The 16,647-nt window shown below is 51.3% G+C and overlaps 1 protein-coding gene across 5 annotated transcripts in view; it reads left to right on the top strand.

The window, feature by feature from the left end:
- Positions 1-15,496, top strand: part of PCNT (pericentrin) — a 122,098-nt gene extending 106,602 nt beyond the window's left edge. For 4 of the 5 annotated variants that reach the window (XM_017847273.1, XM_017847270.1, XM_017847269.1 and 1 more), the window contains 10 exons: positions 415-1,101; positions 5,070-5,314; positions 6,436-6,538; positions 7,570-7,743; positions 9,549-9,668; positions 10,324-10,553; positions 11,994-12,070; positions 13,560-13,698; positions 14,437-14,564; positions 15,028-15,496. In XM_017847273.1, the coding sequence (XP_017702762.1) occupies positions 415-1,101; positions 5,070-5,314; positions 6,436-6,538; positions 7,570-7,743; positions 9,549-9,668; positions 10,324-10,553; positions 11,994-12,070; positions 13,560-13,698; positions 14,437-14,564; positions 15,028-15,071 (1,947 nt within the window). In that variant the 3' untranslated portion in view covers positions 15,072-15,496. The remainder of the gene's footprint in view (positions 1-414; positions 1,102-5,069; positions 5,315-6,435; positions 6,539-7,569; positions 7,744-9,548; positions 9,669-10,323; positions 10,554-11,993; positions 12,071-13,559; positions 13,699-14,436; positions 14,565-15,027) is intronic. The other variant, XM_017847272.1, reaches the window with a different exon arrangement.
- Positions 15,497-16,647: the final 1,151 nt, after the last annotated feature.

Here is a 16,647-nt window from a genome sequence, read left to right as displayed (position 1 = left end):
TTTTTTTGAGACAGAGTCTCGCTCTGTCGCCCAGGCTGGAGTGCAGTGGCCGGATCTCAGCTCACTGCAAGCTCCGCCTCCCGGGTTTACGCCATTCTCCTGCCTCAGCCTCCCGAGTAGCTGGGACTACAGGCGCCCGCCACCTTGCCCGGCTAGTTTTTTGTATTTTTTGGTAGAGACGGGGTTTCACAGTGTTAGCCAGGATGGTCTCGATCTCCTGACCTTGTGATCCGCCCGTCTCGGCCTCCCAAAGTGCTGGGATTACAGGCTTGAGCCACCGCGCCCGGCCAATAGGGTGCATTTCAAAAGGTATAACTGCTGAGCTGAAGTATATAAACAAATGTGGACAGGAAAACCATGTAGACACTTTTCCGCTTGATTCGGTGTCTTCCATCGTGTGTGTTTGCTGTCTAGGAGCTGCGGGCGTCTCTGGAGACACAGCGTGCTCAGAGCAGTCGACTCTGTGTGGCACTGAAACACGAGCAGACAGCCAAGGACAACCTGCAGAAGGAGCTGCGCATCGAGCACTCACGCTGCGAGGCTTTGCTGGCTCAGGAGCGGAGCCAGTTCGGCGAGCTCCAGAAGGACCTTGCGGCTGAGAAGAGCCGCACCCTGGAGCTGTCAGAGGCCTTGCGGCACGAGCGGCTCCTGACCGAGCAGCTGAGCCAGAGGACACAGGAGGCTTGCGTGCACCAGGACGCGCAGGCCCATCACGCTCTGCTGCGGAAGCTGAAGGACGAGAAGTCCCGGGTGGCGGACTTGCAGGCGATGCTTGAAAAGGTGCAGCAGCAAGCCCTGCGTTCTCAGCAGCAGCTTGAAGCTGAGGCTCAGGAGCACTGTGAGGCGCTCAGGAGAGAGAAGGAGGTAAGTGCCACCCTGAAGTCGACGGTGGACGCCCTGCACACCCAAAAACGAGAGCTGAGATGCTCTCTGGAGAGAGAGAGGGAGAAGCCAGCGTGGTTGCAGGCAGAATTAGAGCAGTCACACCCACGCTTGAAAGAGCAGGAAGGACGCAAGGCTGCGAGGAGGAGCGCGAAGGCCGGGCAGAGCCCAGCGGCTGCGGAGCGGTGGAGGAAGTGGCAGAGAGACAAGGAGAAGCTGGTGAGAGCCGCCTGCTGGCGGGGCGTCCGCATCTAGAAACGATAAGCAATTGGAGTTAGGGTGGTTCACGTGGGGGACGTGAGATGGATGTCTGGCCCTCTGGTCTGCCCTGGCCTGTGTGCCCCGACGCTGGCACCACACTGCTGTCACTGTAGCTTTCTGGAAAGTATTGAAATCAGGAAGTGTGATTCCTCCAACTTCGTTCTTCCTTTTCAAGGTAGTTTCAGCTCTGTGGGGCTTCTTGCTATTCCACAGGAATTTGCGGATTGGTGTTCGTATTTCTGTAGAACCTGCCATTGGGATTTTCTTAGGGACTGCATTAAATGTGCTGATCGCTCTGGATAGTATTGTCATCTGGACAGTATGAGGTCTTCTGCTCCAGGATTACAGAATGTGTCTCTCCATTTAATTAGGTTTTTTTTTTTGAGATAGGGTCTGGCTCTGTCACCCAGACTGGAGTGCAGTGGTGTGATCTCAGCTCACTGCAATCGCCGCCTCCTGGGTTCAAGTGATTCTTCTGCCTCAGCCTCCCGTGTCGCTAGGACTGCAGGCACACACCACCACGCCTGGCTAATTTTTGGATTTTTAGTAGAGAGGGTTTTCCATGTTCGCCAGGCTGGTCTCAAACTCCTAACCTTGGGTGATCCGCCCACCCCGGCCTCTCAAGCTGCTGGGATTACAGGCGTGAGCTACCGCACTCAGCTGCTTACTTAGGGCTTCCTTAGTTTATTTCAGTAGTGTTTCATTGCTTTCAAAATATGAGTTTTATACTTTCGTTACATTTATTTACTTATTTTTTGAGACCGAGTCTCATTCTGTCACTCAGGCTGGATTGCAGTGGCACAAACTCAACAATGTTGAATAGAAGTGATGAGAGCAGGCCGGGCGTGGTGACTGATGCCTGTAATCCCAGCACTTTGGGAGGCCAAGGTGGGCGGATTACTTGAGGTCAGGGTGCGAGACCAGCCTGGCCAACATGGCGAAAGCCCCATTTCTACTAAAAATACAAAAAATTAGCTAGGCATGATAGTGTGTACCTGTAATCCCAGCTATTTGGGAGGCTGAGGCAGGAGAATTGCTTGAATCCGAAAGGTGGAGGTTGCAGTGAGCTGGGATTGCGCCACTGCACTCCAGCCTGGGCAACAAGAGAAGACTCCATCTCAAATAAAAAGAAACTCTTTGGAATAGTCGTAGTTTTTTTATCTCCAGAAGTCTTGGAGAGCAGGGAGGTGGTTTGGTGGTACAGATAAGTGTGGCTGAGCATGACAGGGGTGTCTACACAGGACCCCGACTGAGGGTGAGATGTCGTGTGTGTGTTTGCCTTTCTCCTGGGCTAGGGCTCTACCTTTCATGAAATGCTTAAAGGAGTCTTTACTTTTTGAGAACTTTCTGAAACCATGCCTGAAGTTTCCAGCCAAAACTTTTTATTTAATTTTGATTATTTGTTAAAAAGAATAGTAACACGAGTGCTTAGAAAATGTTTTCTAAGTCGCATTAGTAACTTGCCTTTAGGATGCACCTTGACCTGTATTTTGAGTGAGGTGGCCCTTCCAGAGTGTTTGTGGGTTTGTTGTTGTTGTTGTTGTTGTTGTTGTTTTTGAGGCAGAGTCTTGCTCTGAGTGCAATGGCACGATCTCGGCTCACTGCAACCTCCACCTCCCGGGTTCAAGTGATTCTCCTGCCTCAGCCTCCTGAGTAGCTGGGATTACAGGTGCCCGCCGCCACGCCCTGCTAATTTTTGTATTTTTAGTAGAGACGGGGTTTCCCCATGTTGGTCAGGCTGGTCTTGAATTCCTGACCTCGTGATCCGCCCGCCTCGGCCTTCCAAAGTGTTGGGATTACAGGCGTGAGCCACCGGGCCCGGCCTCCAGAGTGATTTTTACTGAGGACAGTGAATTTGATCTGGATTATAGAATCCTTTTCTAGCTGTAGCCGTGGAAGCCTCCCAAGATAGTGGCATGCCAGAGACAATTCCATCTTTTCTAAATACAATCTCATTAGTTCCTCTCTATCTTACTTTCCTTACTAGAAAATAGAAAAGATAATCATTCCCGTTTAAGAGGCCCGAGCGTCGAGTGAGGTGCTGCCAGGAGGGTTGAGTCTGAGCTGAATCCTGGTCACCGCAGTGGCAGGGACGCTGGTGCCACACAGCGCAGGCTCAGCTGTGGGTCCTCTGGGCTGGGGCGGCCTCAGCTCGGTGCTGGGGTTCCCTCCCTGACGCGGCGAGCACCTCTGTGTGCATCTTGGGCCTCTTCCCGCCGGATCTGTCTTTGTTTTGTCACAAGGAAGCCCCAACAGCGCTACTGGGACACAAGGAAGCCCCAACAGCGCTACTGGGAACCCGAGGCCCTTCCAAGGCTGCTTCATCCCTCCTTGCCCCGTCGTGCAATAGGCCTCCTGCGCCTGGCGGGAGTTGTGCTCTGGGCAGGCGCTCAGGCGCTTGCTGACATGCTTCTCCCGGCACCGGACATGGCCCGTGCCCCCATCCTGCAGAAGGGAAGGCTGCTGCTCCTTGAGATCTGGCTTAGGAGCTCAGGCCCACGTGGCCACCCAGGCTCAGCCCCAGCGCTGCACTCAGGCTCATGGTGTGTGCACATTCACATGCACAAATGTGCCTGTCCGTGTCTGTGTTGGTCTGGACGTCTGGACGTGACATGTACATATGTGGATGAGTGGGGCCAGGGGACCGGGAAGCGTCATCCTGTCTATTTCAGCTTCTCAGGCTCCTCTCCTTTGGACCCCGTATGCTTGCCCTTGGCCTGATGGTTCTAAAAACGACAGTGAAAACGCTTACCACTGAATCACTCTGGGGCGTGATTCAGTTGCCTCCGTGCTGGAGGCACACAGAGCAGCACAGCACGAGGGTGTGTAGTGCATTAGGCCGTGGGTCCCAGTGCAGGACCACAGAGGCCGCCTGCGTGAGGGCCTGTTTCTGGCCTGTGAGGGGCCTCCCCTGTAACGCGACTGTGTGTGTTGTGTTTTTTTTTTTTTTTTTTGAGACGGAGTCTCACTTTGTCGCCCAGGCTGGAGTGCAGTGGTGCGATCTTAGCTCACTGCAAGCTCCGCCTCCCGGGTTCACGCCATTCTCCTGCCTCAGCCTCCGAGTAGCTGGGACTACAGGTGCGCACCACCACGCCCGGCTAATTTTTTGTATTTTTAGTAGAGACGGGATTTCACCATGTTAGCCAGGTTGGTCTTGATCTCCTGACCTCGTGATCCACCCGCCTCTGCCTCCCAAAGTGCTGGGATTACAGGCGTGAGCCATCGTGCCCGGCACGGCTGTGTGTTTTGGGCTTTTGCTTGGAAGGTTTTTTTTGGAGCTGGAGTCTCACTCTGTCGCCAGGCTGGAGTGCAGTGGTGCAATCTCGGCTCACTGTAACCTCTACATTCCAGGTTCAAGCGATTCTCCTGCCTCAGCCTCCCGAGTAGCTGGGATTACAGGTGCACGCCACCACGCCTGGCTAATTTTTATATTTTTAGTAGAGATGAAGTTTCCCCATGTTGGCCAGCCTGGTCTTGAACTCCTGACCTCAGGTGATCTACTCGCCACAGCCTCCCAAAGTGCTGGGATTACAGGCATGAGCCACCATGCCCCACTGGCATCTTTTTATTTATTTATTTATTTTTTTGAGATGGAGTCTTGCTCTGTTGCCCAGGCTGGAGTGCAGTGGTGCGATCTTGGCTCACTGCAAGTTCCACCTCCCGGGTTCACGCCATTCTCCTGCCTCAGCCTCCCAAGTAGCTGGGACTACAGGCGCCCACTGCCACGCCCAGCTAATTTTTTGTATTTTTAGTAGAGACGGGGTTTAACTGTGTTAGCCAGGATGGTCTCAATCTCCTGACCTCGTGATCCACCCATCTTGGCCTCCCAAAGTGCTGGGATTGCAAGCGTGAGCCACCGCGCCCGGCCAGCAGTTTTGTTTTTGGACACTGATGTGAACGTCTTCTCTTTTTTCTGCTAACAACAGCGAGAATTAGAACTGCAGCGTCAGCGTGACTTGCATAAGATCAAGCAGCTTCAGCGGACGGTGAGAGACCTGGAGTTGAAGGACGAGGTGCCCGGCAGCCGCCTCCACCTGGGTTCTGCCCGCAGGGCTGCTGGCTCGGATGCGGACCACCTCCGGGAACAGCAACGAGAGCTGGAGGCGATGAGGCAGCGGCTGCTCTGTGCTGCCGGGCTTCTCACCAGCTTCGCCAGCCAGGCCGTGGACAGGTGTGCACCCGCGCCACCTGGCGCTTGCTGGTCCCTTGCAGCCACGCCTCTGTCAGAGACCCCTCCCGAGGGCTTGGGTGCATCTGGTGTGAGGCCCCTGCTTCTTGATACTTAACGCTGTGGTCCTCTTCCTGGGACTTTTCCTGAGGGATTCCAAATTGGCAGGATGGCATGTTCATATTCTTTTTTTTTTTTCTGAGACGGAGTCTCCCTCTATCGCCGGGGCTGGAGTGCAGTGGCCGGATCTCAGCTCACTGCAAGCTCCGCCTCCTGGGTTTACGCCATTCTCCTGCCTCAGCCTCCGGAGTAGCTAGGACTACAGGCGCCCACCACCTCGCCCGGCTGGATTTTTGTATTTTTTTGGTAGAGACTGGGTTTCACCGTGTTAGCCAGGATGGTCTCGATCTCCTGACCTCGTGATCCGCCCGTCTCGGCCTCCCAAAGTGCTGGGATTACAGGTTTGAGCCACCACGCCCGGCCGGCATGTTCATATTCTAAGTTAGAGAAAAAATTCTGTGATTCAAACTATGCCTGATGTGGGGCGTCCATGTTTCTTTGAGAGTTGGCTTGGTTCTTTTTACACTGTGCAGTTGCTCACCACCCACAGGGTCGGGTTTGGAGCCTCCTGTGCCCCCCCCCGGCTGGCACTGCCCAGTGTCACTCAAGGCCACTCACACCCAGGATGACGATCGTGATATTTCATATGGGCAGAAAGAGTAATGCTAATGTTCATCTTTTTCCCTATACACAGATCAGCAAATACAGTTCTCCTTTCTATACTTGGACTTAATGTATAGAGCAGCATGATTTCCCTTAGGACAGCATCTTAAATCATTAATTCCGGAGGAAAGCCGCAGGGCCTGGCAGGCAGCGGCTTCCCGTACTCAGTGGCGAGTCTCCCGGCTGGAGGTTTGTGAGCTCTGCAGAAGCGTCCACCCACAGGCCTGTTCCCCCCCGGGCCTCTGGCTCTGCCTCTGCCTCATAGATGAAGTGATTGACGTACAGGCTCTTCAGGAACCTGTCTTCTCCTTGTTTCTCTTGAGCCAAGAGTTCTTGTTTAGTTTTGGATAATGGTCACTTGGAGTGCATATGAACCTTTAAGTGCCCATTTATTTTTACAGGACAGTTAATGATTGGACATCATCCAATGAGAAAGCAGTGGTGTCGTTACTGCACACGTTGGAGGAGCTGAAGTCTGACTTGAGCAGGCCCACCTCCTCCCAGGTAAGGGGTGAGCGCCCCCAGGTCCCTGCCCCGGCTCCTCCCCCAGAGGGGCCCTCTCGGCAGCTCTGTGGTTTCTTTTTCATGCCCCCAGTTGTTCTTCCTCCCTTGCTGTCTTCTCTAAATTCATGGTTGCTATCTGGGTGAGTGGGTGGCGTCGACCCTGTGGGCCGAGTGGGGACGGATGTCCTCCATGTCCTGGGGCACTTCTGTGGTCTTCGGGGGCTGAGCCCTGCTGCCCATGGAATGCTGCGTGACTGTGTGGACGCCCCTCAGTGCTGCTCACTGTGCGTGACCCGAACACACCGCGGGCTGCGGTCAGGAGGGGCTGTGGTTTTGCTCTGGTGCTGGGCTGGTGTTCACCTCCACCTGGCCCCGCCTGCTGGCTTTGTGTTTGTGTTGATGGCCTTTGCTGGAAACAAAAACCCAAGTCCTCCTTGGAAAGTCTGAGCTCGCCGTGAGCTGCCTCTGAAGAAGGTGGGAATCTGGCTGCTGGTATCAGTTCCTGATGCGGGTTCTGTGGCGTTTATGAAATCATGACTTTTATCGTGGAACCCACGCATGTGAGGTGCAAGGGAGCTGCACCACTTACCCTCCGGCCCCGCCAGCTGAGCGTCGTTGTGGGTGGCGTGCACCCTGCCCCTGCATTGGGCCCTGGTGACCTTCCAGTGTGCCCACCCTCCGTAGGCTGAACGTCCTTTTGATGGGAGAAGTAAGAAACCTGTTTTGAGGGGCTTCACATCCGCCCCCTTGGGATGAACTAACAATGATCCAGCCACCTGTTAATTACAGTGCTGTGAGAACAACCAAACGGGCTATGCTTTGTGACAGGCGTGCATTGTTCATACAAGCCAGTTTTGTGCAAAGTCTGTGATTCTATGACTTTTACAATTTTCTGCCAGCCCCACAAGCTTCTTATTGAACCCCAGACACATTAATTACAATCCCTAAAAATAACTGTTGACAAAAAAACACAAATAATGTGCATGCCCTTTAACAACAAATTCTTACAAATTTATTTATTTTTCTCCAAGAAAAAAATGGCAGCAGAGCTGCAACTCCAGTTTGTGGACATCCTGCTGAAAGACAATGTTTCCCTCACGAAAGCCCTCAGCACGGTGACCCGGGAGAAGCTGGAGCTGAGCAGGGCCGTGTCGAAGCTTGAGAAGATGCTGAAGCACCATCTGCAGAAAGGCTGCAGCCCGAGCGTACGTGTCTGTGCTTAACCCTCACCTGCCTCAGCCTAATCCGCCATGGTCCAGAGCAGCTCTACCCCACCAGAGGCCAGGCTCCCTTTAGGGAACTGGGGATGTGGGCGTCAGCTTCTCCCTAACCGCCAGGCTCCGTTGCCTCTGTCTGAAGCCTTGCTAGATGTTGTGGGATGTTTGAACATCTCAGCCGACTTCCAGCTTCACCACAGACAGCATCCTCACTGACCCTGACCACTACTGGATGTTTGGTGCATGTTCATAAAAGAGTATTTTGACTACGAATATTATAATCTGATTGAATTTAGAGTTTTATTTAAAGTGACTTTTTTTTTTTTTTTTTTTTTGAGACGGAGTCTTGCTCTGTTGCCAGGCTAGAGTGCAGTGGTGTGATCTTGGCTCAGTGCAACCTCCACCTCCCAGGTTCAAGCAATTCTCCTGTGTCAGCCTCCCTAGTAGCTGAGATTACAAGTGCCTGCCAGCACACATGGCTAATTTTTATATTTTTAGTAGAGATGGGGTTTTGCCATGTTGGCAAAGGCTGGTCTCAAAATCCAGACCTCAGGTGATTCTGCCCGCCTCGGCCTCCCAAAGTGCTGGGATTACAGACATGAGCCACCGTGCCCGGCCTAAAGTGACTTGCAATTTTCTTAATGGTATAGTTGGATAGAGTTATCTTCTGGAATGCCTGGTTTTTTTTTTCTTTTGTATTTAGGCTGTTTTGTTTGTGATTTGCTTTTTTATAACTTCTAAAAAAATTATTTTTACATTTACATACAGTAAAATTTGCCCTTTCCTGGTGTAGCGTCATACAAGTTCACACACGCACATATCCCTGTAACCTTCATAAGTAACCACCATTCATAGAACACACAGCAATGGCCCCCTCAAAAGAGCAGCAGGCACCCCCGCCTGCCGCAGGCCCTGGCTCTTTCCCAGAAGGGTGTGTCAGTGGAACCAGAGCATCTGGGGCCTCTTCAGCTGGCTTCTTTCACTTTCTGGGTTTTTTCTGAGACAGGGCCTTGCTCTATCTCCCAGGCTGGAGTGCGGTGGAGCAGTCACAGCTCACTGCAGCCTTGATCTCCCAGGCTCAGGGATCCTCCTGGCCTGAGGTGGTGTTAGCAGCAATCTGTGCACGTCCTCCTGGATACTCTTAAGTCATCTCTAAGATGACCTGCAACACTTGATTCGGTGTGCTTAACTCTCACCTGCCTCAGCCTAACCCGCCATGGTCCAGAGCAGCTCCACCCCACAAGAGGCCAGGCCATGTAAATAGTTGTTGTAAATAGTTGTTATCCTGTATTGTTTAGAGTGTAGGGGCAAGAAAAGAAGTGTATGTGTTTGGTGCAGACACATCTTTTTTTCTGCATATTTTTCACCCACCGTTGGTTGAATCCATGGATGCGGAACCCACAGCTGTCGAGAGCTGACTGTGTTTGTAGTTATCAGTGGTTGGCATTTCTAGGACCAGAGAATATGAGAGTGTTGAAGGCTTAAAGCTTTGAATTTGGGGTGATTTTACAAATAATTAGTTTTCTGTTTCTACTAAAATGTACCTTTTTTGCAGTCATACTTCAGCAAGTGGCATGTCGTAATTACTCCATGTTAATTCTTTGACTGATCACAGCACGGCATAACCTAGGCCCTGCTGAGGGGGTGCTGAAGATGAGGAGGGCCCAGGCGTGGTGTGGTCAGCCTGGCCTCCCTGCACACGGCATTCTCCCTAACCTGCTCCCGGCTGCTTCTGTAAGATGCTCTTGTTGACGAGCAGCTCTGTAGACAGCGTGGGCTGTGCTTCCTTACAGAAGTTGGAAAGGGCTGCTTGGAAGCCAGACGAAACGGCTCCACAGAGTTCCCTGAGGCGCCCAGACCCCAGCCGGCTTCCACCGGCTGCCAGCGAGGAAGCACACCCCAGCAACGTCAAGGTAGGAACAGTGCCACGAGTATAGAACTTTGGTGCTTTTTTAAGTCCTGGGTTTGTAAATTGCAGGCAAAGTATTTTGGGGACCACAAGGTTCTCGTCTGCCGGGTGTAGCAGTCCCATCACTAAAAGAAAGGAAGTTCACAGAATAAACTTCAGCTTGAATTTTGGTTTAGTTGTGCACACGTACTGAGTTTCTATGCTTGTTAAGTGTGGAACGTGGAAGTCTTTGACAAGTCAGCAAATGGCGGCCTCTGCAGCCTGAGGGAGGCCTCGCCCAGGGACTTGCCAGGATATGGCCCACGCTCTGCTAGAGTCTCCTGGTGGCACAGCCCCCACCCTGTGACGTCCACCCCATGCCCAATTTGGACCTTACCCAAGGGGTTAAATTCAAGAAGCCTTCCTAGGGGCTCATTTGATGACGCTGTGGAGAGAACCTTATGGTTCTAGATCTTGTCTGACAAACACAAATTGGTCTTTGAATAGAACAGCAACGTTGTTTCTGGCCACAGATACTGTTGCAAGGCCGATGGCCTCTGTGATGATTTGCTGAGAAAAAACAGTCTGGCTCTTTGGAGAGCGCGATGGTGTCAATGTGCGTTGTCAGCAAGACAGTTGTCGTTTCCTATGGTAAAATCTTACTGTTTTTTTTCTTTTAGATGGAAAAATTGTACCTACATTATTTGAGAGCAGAGAGCTTTAGAAAAGCTCTGATTTATCAAAAGAAGTATCTTTTGCTGTTGATTGGTGGATTCCAGGATTCTGAACAAGAAACACTCTCCATGATTGCCCATTTGGGAGTATTTCCTTCCAAAGCAGAGCGGAAAACCACATCTCGTCCTTTCACACGGTTCCGCACGGCCGTCAGGGTGGTTATTGCCGTATTGAGGTAAATGCCGTGACATCCAATCAGCACGTCCGCGTCTGTCCCCGTGAACGGGCAGCACACTGCATGGTTTTTTGGTGATCTTATTCCTTGAAGCTCTATAATATGTTCTCTTTTTAAAGATGAATGGCATTTGAGGCCTTAGAGAAAAATACCGATGATGAACTTGTCTTCAGGAAGTCATGTGTATGAAGCGTCACCTTCTGAAACTAAAGATTTAAGGGCACTTTTGTATTACAGAGGAACATCTTGACTTTTAATGGGTTTCGTGCCACAAAGTTTTTTCCATTTCATAGTTTTAGAATGTGCTGAATTTCAAAAACTGCTTTTCCCCCTAAACGTTGTGCGGCTGTGCCTGCTCCCTGATGCCACAGTGTTCCCTAAGGCCACACACAGGCCTGTCTGGAGGAGCAGATGCAGCAGAGAGTAGCTAGGAGTCCTGTTCCTTTCAGAGACCAGGCGCCAAGCCAGTTCAGTCATCACAGCTGCGGGCCGGGCTGAAGTGGGGTGCAGGCGAGGCCTCCTGGGGTGCTGTGCTCTCAGCTTCTCTGGTCCTGGGGCACTTTTGTCTCCTCGGCTCTGAGCTCCCCTGACCGTAGGTCTTCACTGTCCATCCTTTCATCCACCCATCTGTCCATCCTGTGTTTGTGGGGAGAACACCCTGCATGAAGAAGCATTTTAGGCACTAGATGGGGGAGGTAAGCGGACCCAAATCCTACCTCCAGGGTCTTCCTGTCGAGGAGGATCATTTGAAGGCAGCAGTGTCCCAGACAGGAGCAGTCTCTGTGTACCTGTGAGAGCACTGCCTAGGGTAGCTGCCACCAAGGGGCCTTCACGGGTCTCATGGAGGAATCGGCAGTGTCTGCTGTGCCTCAAAGGAGGGAAGCTGCAGGCATGATGCTTGTCCCGAAGGCCATCCTAGCAGGACGTCTGGGGCCGTGCACCCTGACCTGCATGCCCTTGTCACCTGCACCCTGCGTGCTTACCATCTGATGGACTCCCGCGAGGGCTGGGGTCTCCGTGTTCTGAGCCTGTCCGTTGGCATCTGTGACAGGGTGAAGACGTGAAGGTCCTGCACAGCAGGCCAGAGTGGTGTGTGTTTCGGAGTCACTGGTGTGGCCTGCTGACTTTGAACTGGAGTCGTCCTGAGCTGGGCCATGACGGGTGTCTGGGGAGCCGGATGGTCCATGGTGGGGCTGCAGTGAGGCTTTGTCAGGTGGTCGGGCATGGGAAGGTCTCCGCCGCCAGCAGCCCTGCGAGCACTTTGGATGTGTGCACCCGGCGTGCAAGGCCCAAGTCAACAGACTGGCCCACCTTGACGTCCTGGTCCCGGTGGGCGGCGAGGCCCCCATTCTGCTTGTTTGATTCCAGTGGGGTTTTCGTTGCTCTTTCCCTTCCTGTTTTGCCAGACTTTTAAGTGTGTCTTGTCTCTTTTTTTTGTAGATTACGTTTTTTGGTTAAGAAATGGCAAGAAGTAGATCGGAAAGGAGCTCTGGCACAAGGCAAAGTCCCTCGCCCAGGTGGGACTCCAGCTGCCGCTGGCCACTGTACTCACAAACCTTTCTTCCTACTGTTTGTAGCTTTTTCATTCACTTTTGGGTCATTTTTCAGTGTTGATGGGGATGTAATAAAGCACAGTAAGAAAATCCGTGAATTCCGTCAGGGCAGTCGTCCAGAGGGAGGATGCGCCCAGCGCTGGGAGGTCAGAGCTCACGTTAGCTATGAGCACAGTTCACAGGGGCGTATGGCGATGGGAAACGCTGAGATGCTCAATATATTGATTCTTTAATAGTGTTTAGCAAAATGGTCTTTTTTATTCTCCAGATCAACTGAAACTCACTTCACATCTCTTTCCTTGTAGAGCATCATGCTTATTTCTGGCTCACTCACATCTTTGTCTCAGGAGTTCTCTGCCGTGCCATTGCCCCCCATAGCAGAGAGCACAGCTGGCTGCACTTAGCACTGAAGGAGCCGGCGCCAAAGCAGGGCATTTCCAGGGGCTCTTGTCCCAGAGTGGCAGGGGGTGGGCGTGCGGCTCCGGGCCTATGGGGCTTAGGCTGCCTGAGCCACTGCCAACCAGCACCATAACTGGGCATTCCTAGAAGTGCCTTACCAAGTTGTTGTTTTTAGAGACAGGGGCTTACTCTATTATCCAGGCTCGAGTGCAGTGGCACAGTCACAGCTCACTGCAGCCTTGAACTCCTGGGCTCAAGCCATCCTCCTGTGTCAGCCTCCCCAGTACCTGGGACTATAGGCGTGAGCACTGTGCCTGGCAGCTATGTCAGTGTCGACTCCACATTTTAATAGTTGCTTCTTGAAATTAAAATACTTTGATTCAGCCATCAGGAAAGTTTGCCCTTCTGAGTCATACCTGGTGGTCTCCAGGGTTCCTGCCCCTCCCTCCTGAGCCAGCTCCTCAGAGCTGATAGAGGCGGGACCCCCACCCAGGTCTTGAGACCCCCCCCGGAGATGGGCTGCCCCCGCGGATGCAGATAATCAAAGCTCAGGTTTCTTCCAGAGCTTTTAAAGAGATACTGTAACTCGAGTACTTTAAAAAATGTCTTTTTTTTTTTTTTTTTTTTTTTGGACAGAGGTCTCGGCTCTGTCGCCCAGGGCTGGCCGGGCAGTGCAGGTGGCGCGATTCTCTGCTCACTGCAGCTCTGCCGCTCCCAGGTTCAAGGCCATTCTTCCTGCCTCAACCTCCCTAGAAGCTGGGACTACAGGCGCCCGCCACCTTGCCCGGCTAATTTTTTGTATTTTCAGTAGAGACGGGGTTTCACCGTGTTCGCCAGGATGGTCTCGATCTCCTGACCTCGTGATCCGCCTGCCTCGGCCTCCCAAAGTGCTGGGATGACAGGCGTGAGCCACCGCGCCCGGCCTAAAAATGTCTTAAAATTGCCATACAGACTCTTAAAAGCTTATACATTTAAAATTTTGATAGAGGGGCCTTTACTAAAATGCACTCATTTCTTTTCCTAATCCCTTTATTGTGAACTAATTATGGGGAAGGGCCCCAAGTGCGACGGCCGCAGTCTCCACCCAGAACCAGAGAGTCCCCCCCCACCCGGGATGTGCCCTCAGGCCACACCAGGGACCCCGCCAGAGGCCACGGACTGGCAGCAGCAGCCTCCCCACACATTGGGGGAAGGTCAGTGTGACGTCTTCAGGCCCTGTCTCCTGCCAGGGCTCTCCCTCCAGCCTACCATAGGGCCTCAGAGAAATGCATTTTTAGTTCTGGCTTCGGCCCAGCCCAGGGCAAGGCAGGAAACTCTCCAGCATGAGTCCATGGGGGCCTGGAAGTCCAGCCCCATTTTGGGGGAGGGCCTAGCTTCTCTGGTGGCTGTGGTGCCCCAGAGCCTGGTCCTGCGATCTTTAGTGAAAGAGTAAATGGTGGCCAAGGGCCCCTTTTGTGAGGGATGTGCCCAGGTGAAGAAGGTGTGTTCCCTGCCCTGAAGATACTTGGAAGCTCTGGGTGGAGAGGGAAAAGGGATACTCCTGGTGCTCCCTGGGCCTGGTGGAAGGCTAGGAGGAAGGACAGCTGAGGTGAGGACTGAGCAGGGCAGGTATCACCCTGACCAACAGTTTGGGAAGATCAGGAAAGGCAGGTGAGACCTGGTGCAGAATCCAGGTTGGGTAATAGATACATTATCGAAGATTTAGCAAACAAAGTAATACACAGTCATCTTTACTCAGCTCTGGAACATTGCACAGAAGCTGTTAAAGCACTCTGTGACACTTTTATAAGGAAGGATTGGCAGGAAACGGCCCTGGAGTCACCCATTCCCATGGGTCTGGTTGGCGGGGCTGGCGCCTTTCCCTCACCCTGGCTCCGTCTGTCAAACTCAACTTTTTTTTTTCTTCTCTTGGTGTGCTAATTGGTTTGAAGAGCCACTCCATCCCCAAATTCAAGATTAGAAAGATCCCTGACTGCTTCTCAAGATCCAGAACATTCCTTGACAGAGTATATTCACCATTTAGAAGTGATCCAGCAAAGACTGGGAGGGGCTCTACCAGGTAATGCAAGTCCTCGCTGAGTATTTATTAAGCTGGTTATCACGGTACCCTGGAAAGGCAGGGTCCGTCAAAAGATGGCTGGTATTCAGCTTAGTAACTAAAGTTTCAGTCTGAACAATCAGTGTCACTAATAGCATTAGCATAGAGGTTGTAAGTGAAGATTCTCGCAGACGTCTAAGCCGATGTACTCAGCGATACGTGCTGGGGTCAGTTTGACTTAATCACCGTCTGGACTTTTTTGTCCTTTCGCTTACATTGATAGCGAACGTAAAGATTATATTTCGACCAGGATATAATTTGTTCGGTGTTTCTTAAATATCATAATTTAAACCACTGTATATTAGAATTCACATTTTTACCAAAATTGACGTGAATTCAGTGATAGTTTCAAAATTATTAAATTCTTTTTCAAAAAATCTGTGAAGCCTTGTAACCAATTTGCCTCATTTTTATTTATATGCAGATTCTCCTTCAAAGAAATCCTGCCACCAGAAGATTAAACAGTGAATAAAATGCCATGGCTCTTACCTGCGACAGTTCTATTTGAGGAAAAGATTTGTTTTTCCCTAGCTCGTGGGACAGCATGGGCACTACTCTTCACGTGCAGTGACAGCAGCCCCCAGCTGCCTTCAGTTTAGTGTCCTCACCTTTATGCATGACTGCAAAGCCAGATGGAGCATTTTCTATGGAGCCTCTGTATGTTTTAGGCCCGTGACCTTCGTGAGGTGACAGGTACTCACTCCCGTGAGCCCTGGCTGTGTGCTGTTGTGTGCCTATGGGCAGATCCATCCTTCCTGCCTCCAAGGATACACAGAAAATGGCTTCCTGTTGTTTTGTTTATTTTCTTAACGTGCACAGATGGAAACTTCATTTAAAATAAAACAAAACAACTCAAAAGGAATAAAATGTAATCACTGTTTTGTTTGTGAATAGCCCTTACGTTTTTTCCATTTTATCCATTTTATCGGTTTGCCCTTCTCACTGACTAAAAAATTGAGCAGAGAGTTTATGTCAAACTCATAGAAGTCAAAAAGTTTCAGTGGAACTCAGAGCATTCTTGAATAGCCACTTGACTGTTGTTTACTCTTAATTGGTTTCTTATTTTTTTAAAGATGCTGCCACTATGTATCCACCTCTCATGGCCATGCCATGCTTTTTTTTTTGAGTTGGGAGTCTCACTCTGTCTCCCAGGCTGGAGTGCAATGGTGCAGTCTTGGCTCACTGCAACCTCCACCTCCCGGGCTCAAGCAACTCTCTTGCCTCAGCCTCCTGAGTAGCTGGGATTACAGGCACCCACCACCATACCCCGCTAATTTTTGTATTTTTAGAAGAGACAGTTTCACCATGTTGGCCAGGCTGGTTTCGAATTCCTGACCTCAAATGATCCATCCCCCTCGGCCTCTCAAGGTAAGTGTTGGGATTACAGGCGTGAGCCACCACGCCCGGCTGGCTGTGCTTTTTTATGTTTCATTCATACTCGCTTAGACTAGTAATATCTAGCCAAGGACCTTTTACCCAAAAATGTACTAGGTGTATAATTTTTTTATTTTTGGAGACAAGGTCTCACTCTGTCACCCAGGCTGGAGTGCAGTGGTGCAATCACAACTCACTGCAGCCTTGACCTACCGAAGAGCCCAAACGATCCTCCTGCTTCACCTCCCAAGTAGTTGGGACTACAGATGTGCACCACCACACCTGGCACTAAATTTTTGTATTTCTTTTAGAGACAAGGTTTCACTTTGTTTCCCGGCCTAGTCTCAAGCTCCTGGCTCAAGCAATCCTACTGCCTCTGCCTCCTGAGTAGCTGGGACTACAGGCACACACTGCCACATTCAGCTAATTTTTTTTTTTTTTTTTTTTTTTTTTTAAGGCGAGATGGGTTCTCACTCTGTTGCCCACACTGGTCTTGAACCCCTAGCTTCAGGTGATCCTCCCGCCTCGGCCCCCCAAGGTGCTGGGAATATAGGCTCAAGACACTGTGCCCTGCCCTAACTTCCAGTTTATTGAAGGAGAAATAAATGAAACTATGAGGAAAAAGATGAACATGGGCTATTCTACAGTTAACTGCCCTTGTCTCATCAAA

Source organism: Rhinopithecus bieti, unplaced genomic scaffold (genome assembly GCF_001698545.2).
Source record: "Rhinopithecus bieti isolate Rb0 unplaced genomic scaffold, ASM169854v2 scaffold_29990, whole genome shotgun sequence".
NCBI classification, from domain to species: Eukaryota; Metazoa; Chordata; class Mammalia; order Primates; family Cercopithecidae; genus Rhinopithecus; species Rhinopithecus bieti.
The sequence above is the reverse complement of the archived record's forward strand: the minus strand, read 5'-3'. Positions and strand labels throughout refer to the sequence as shown.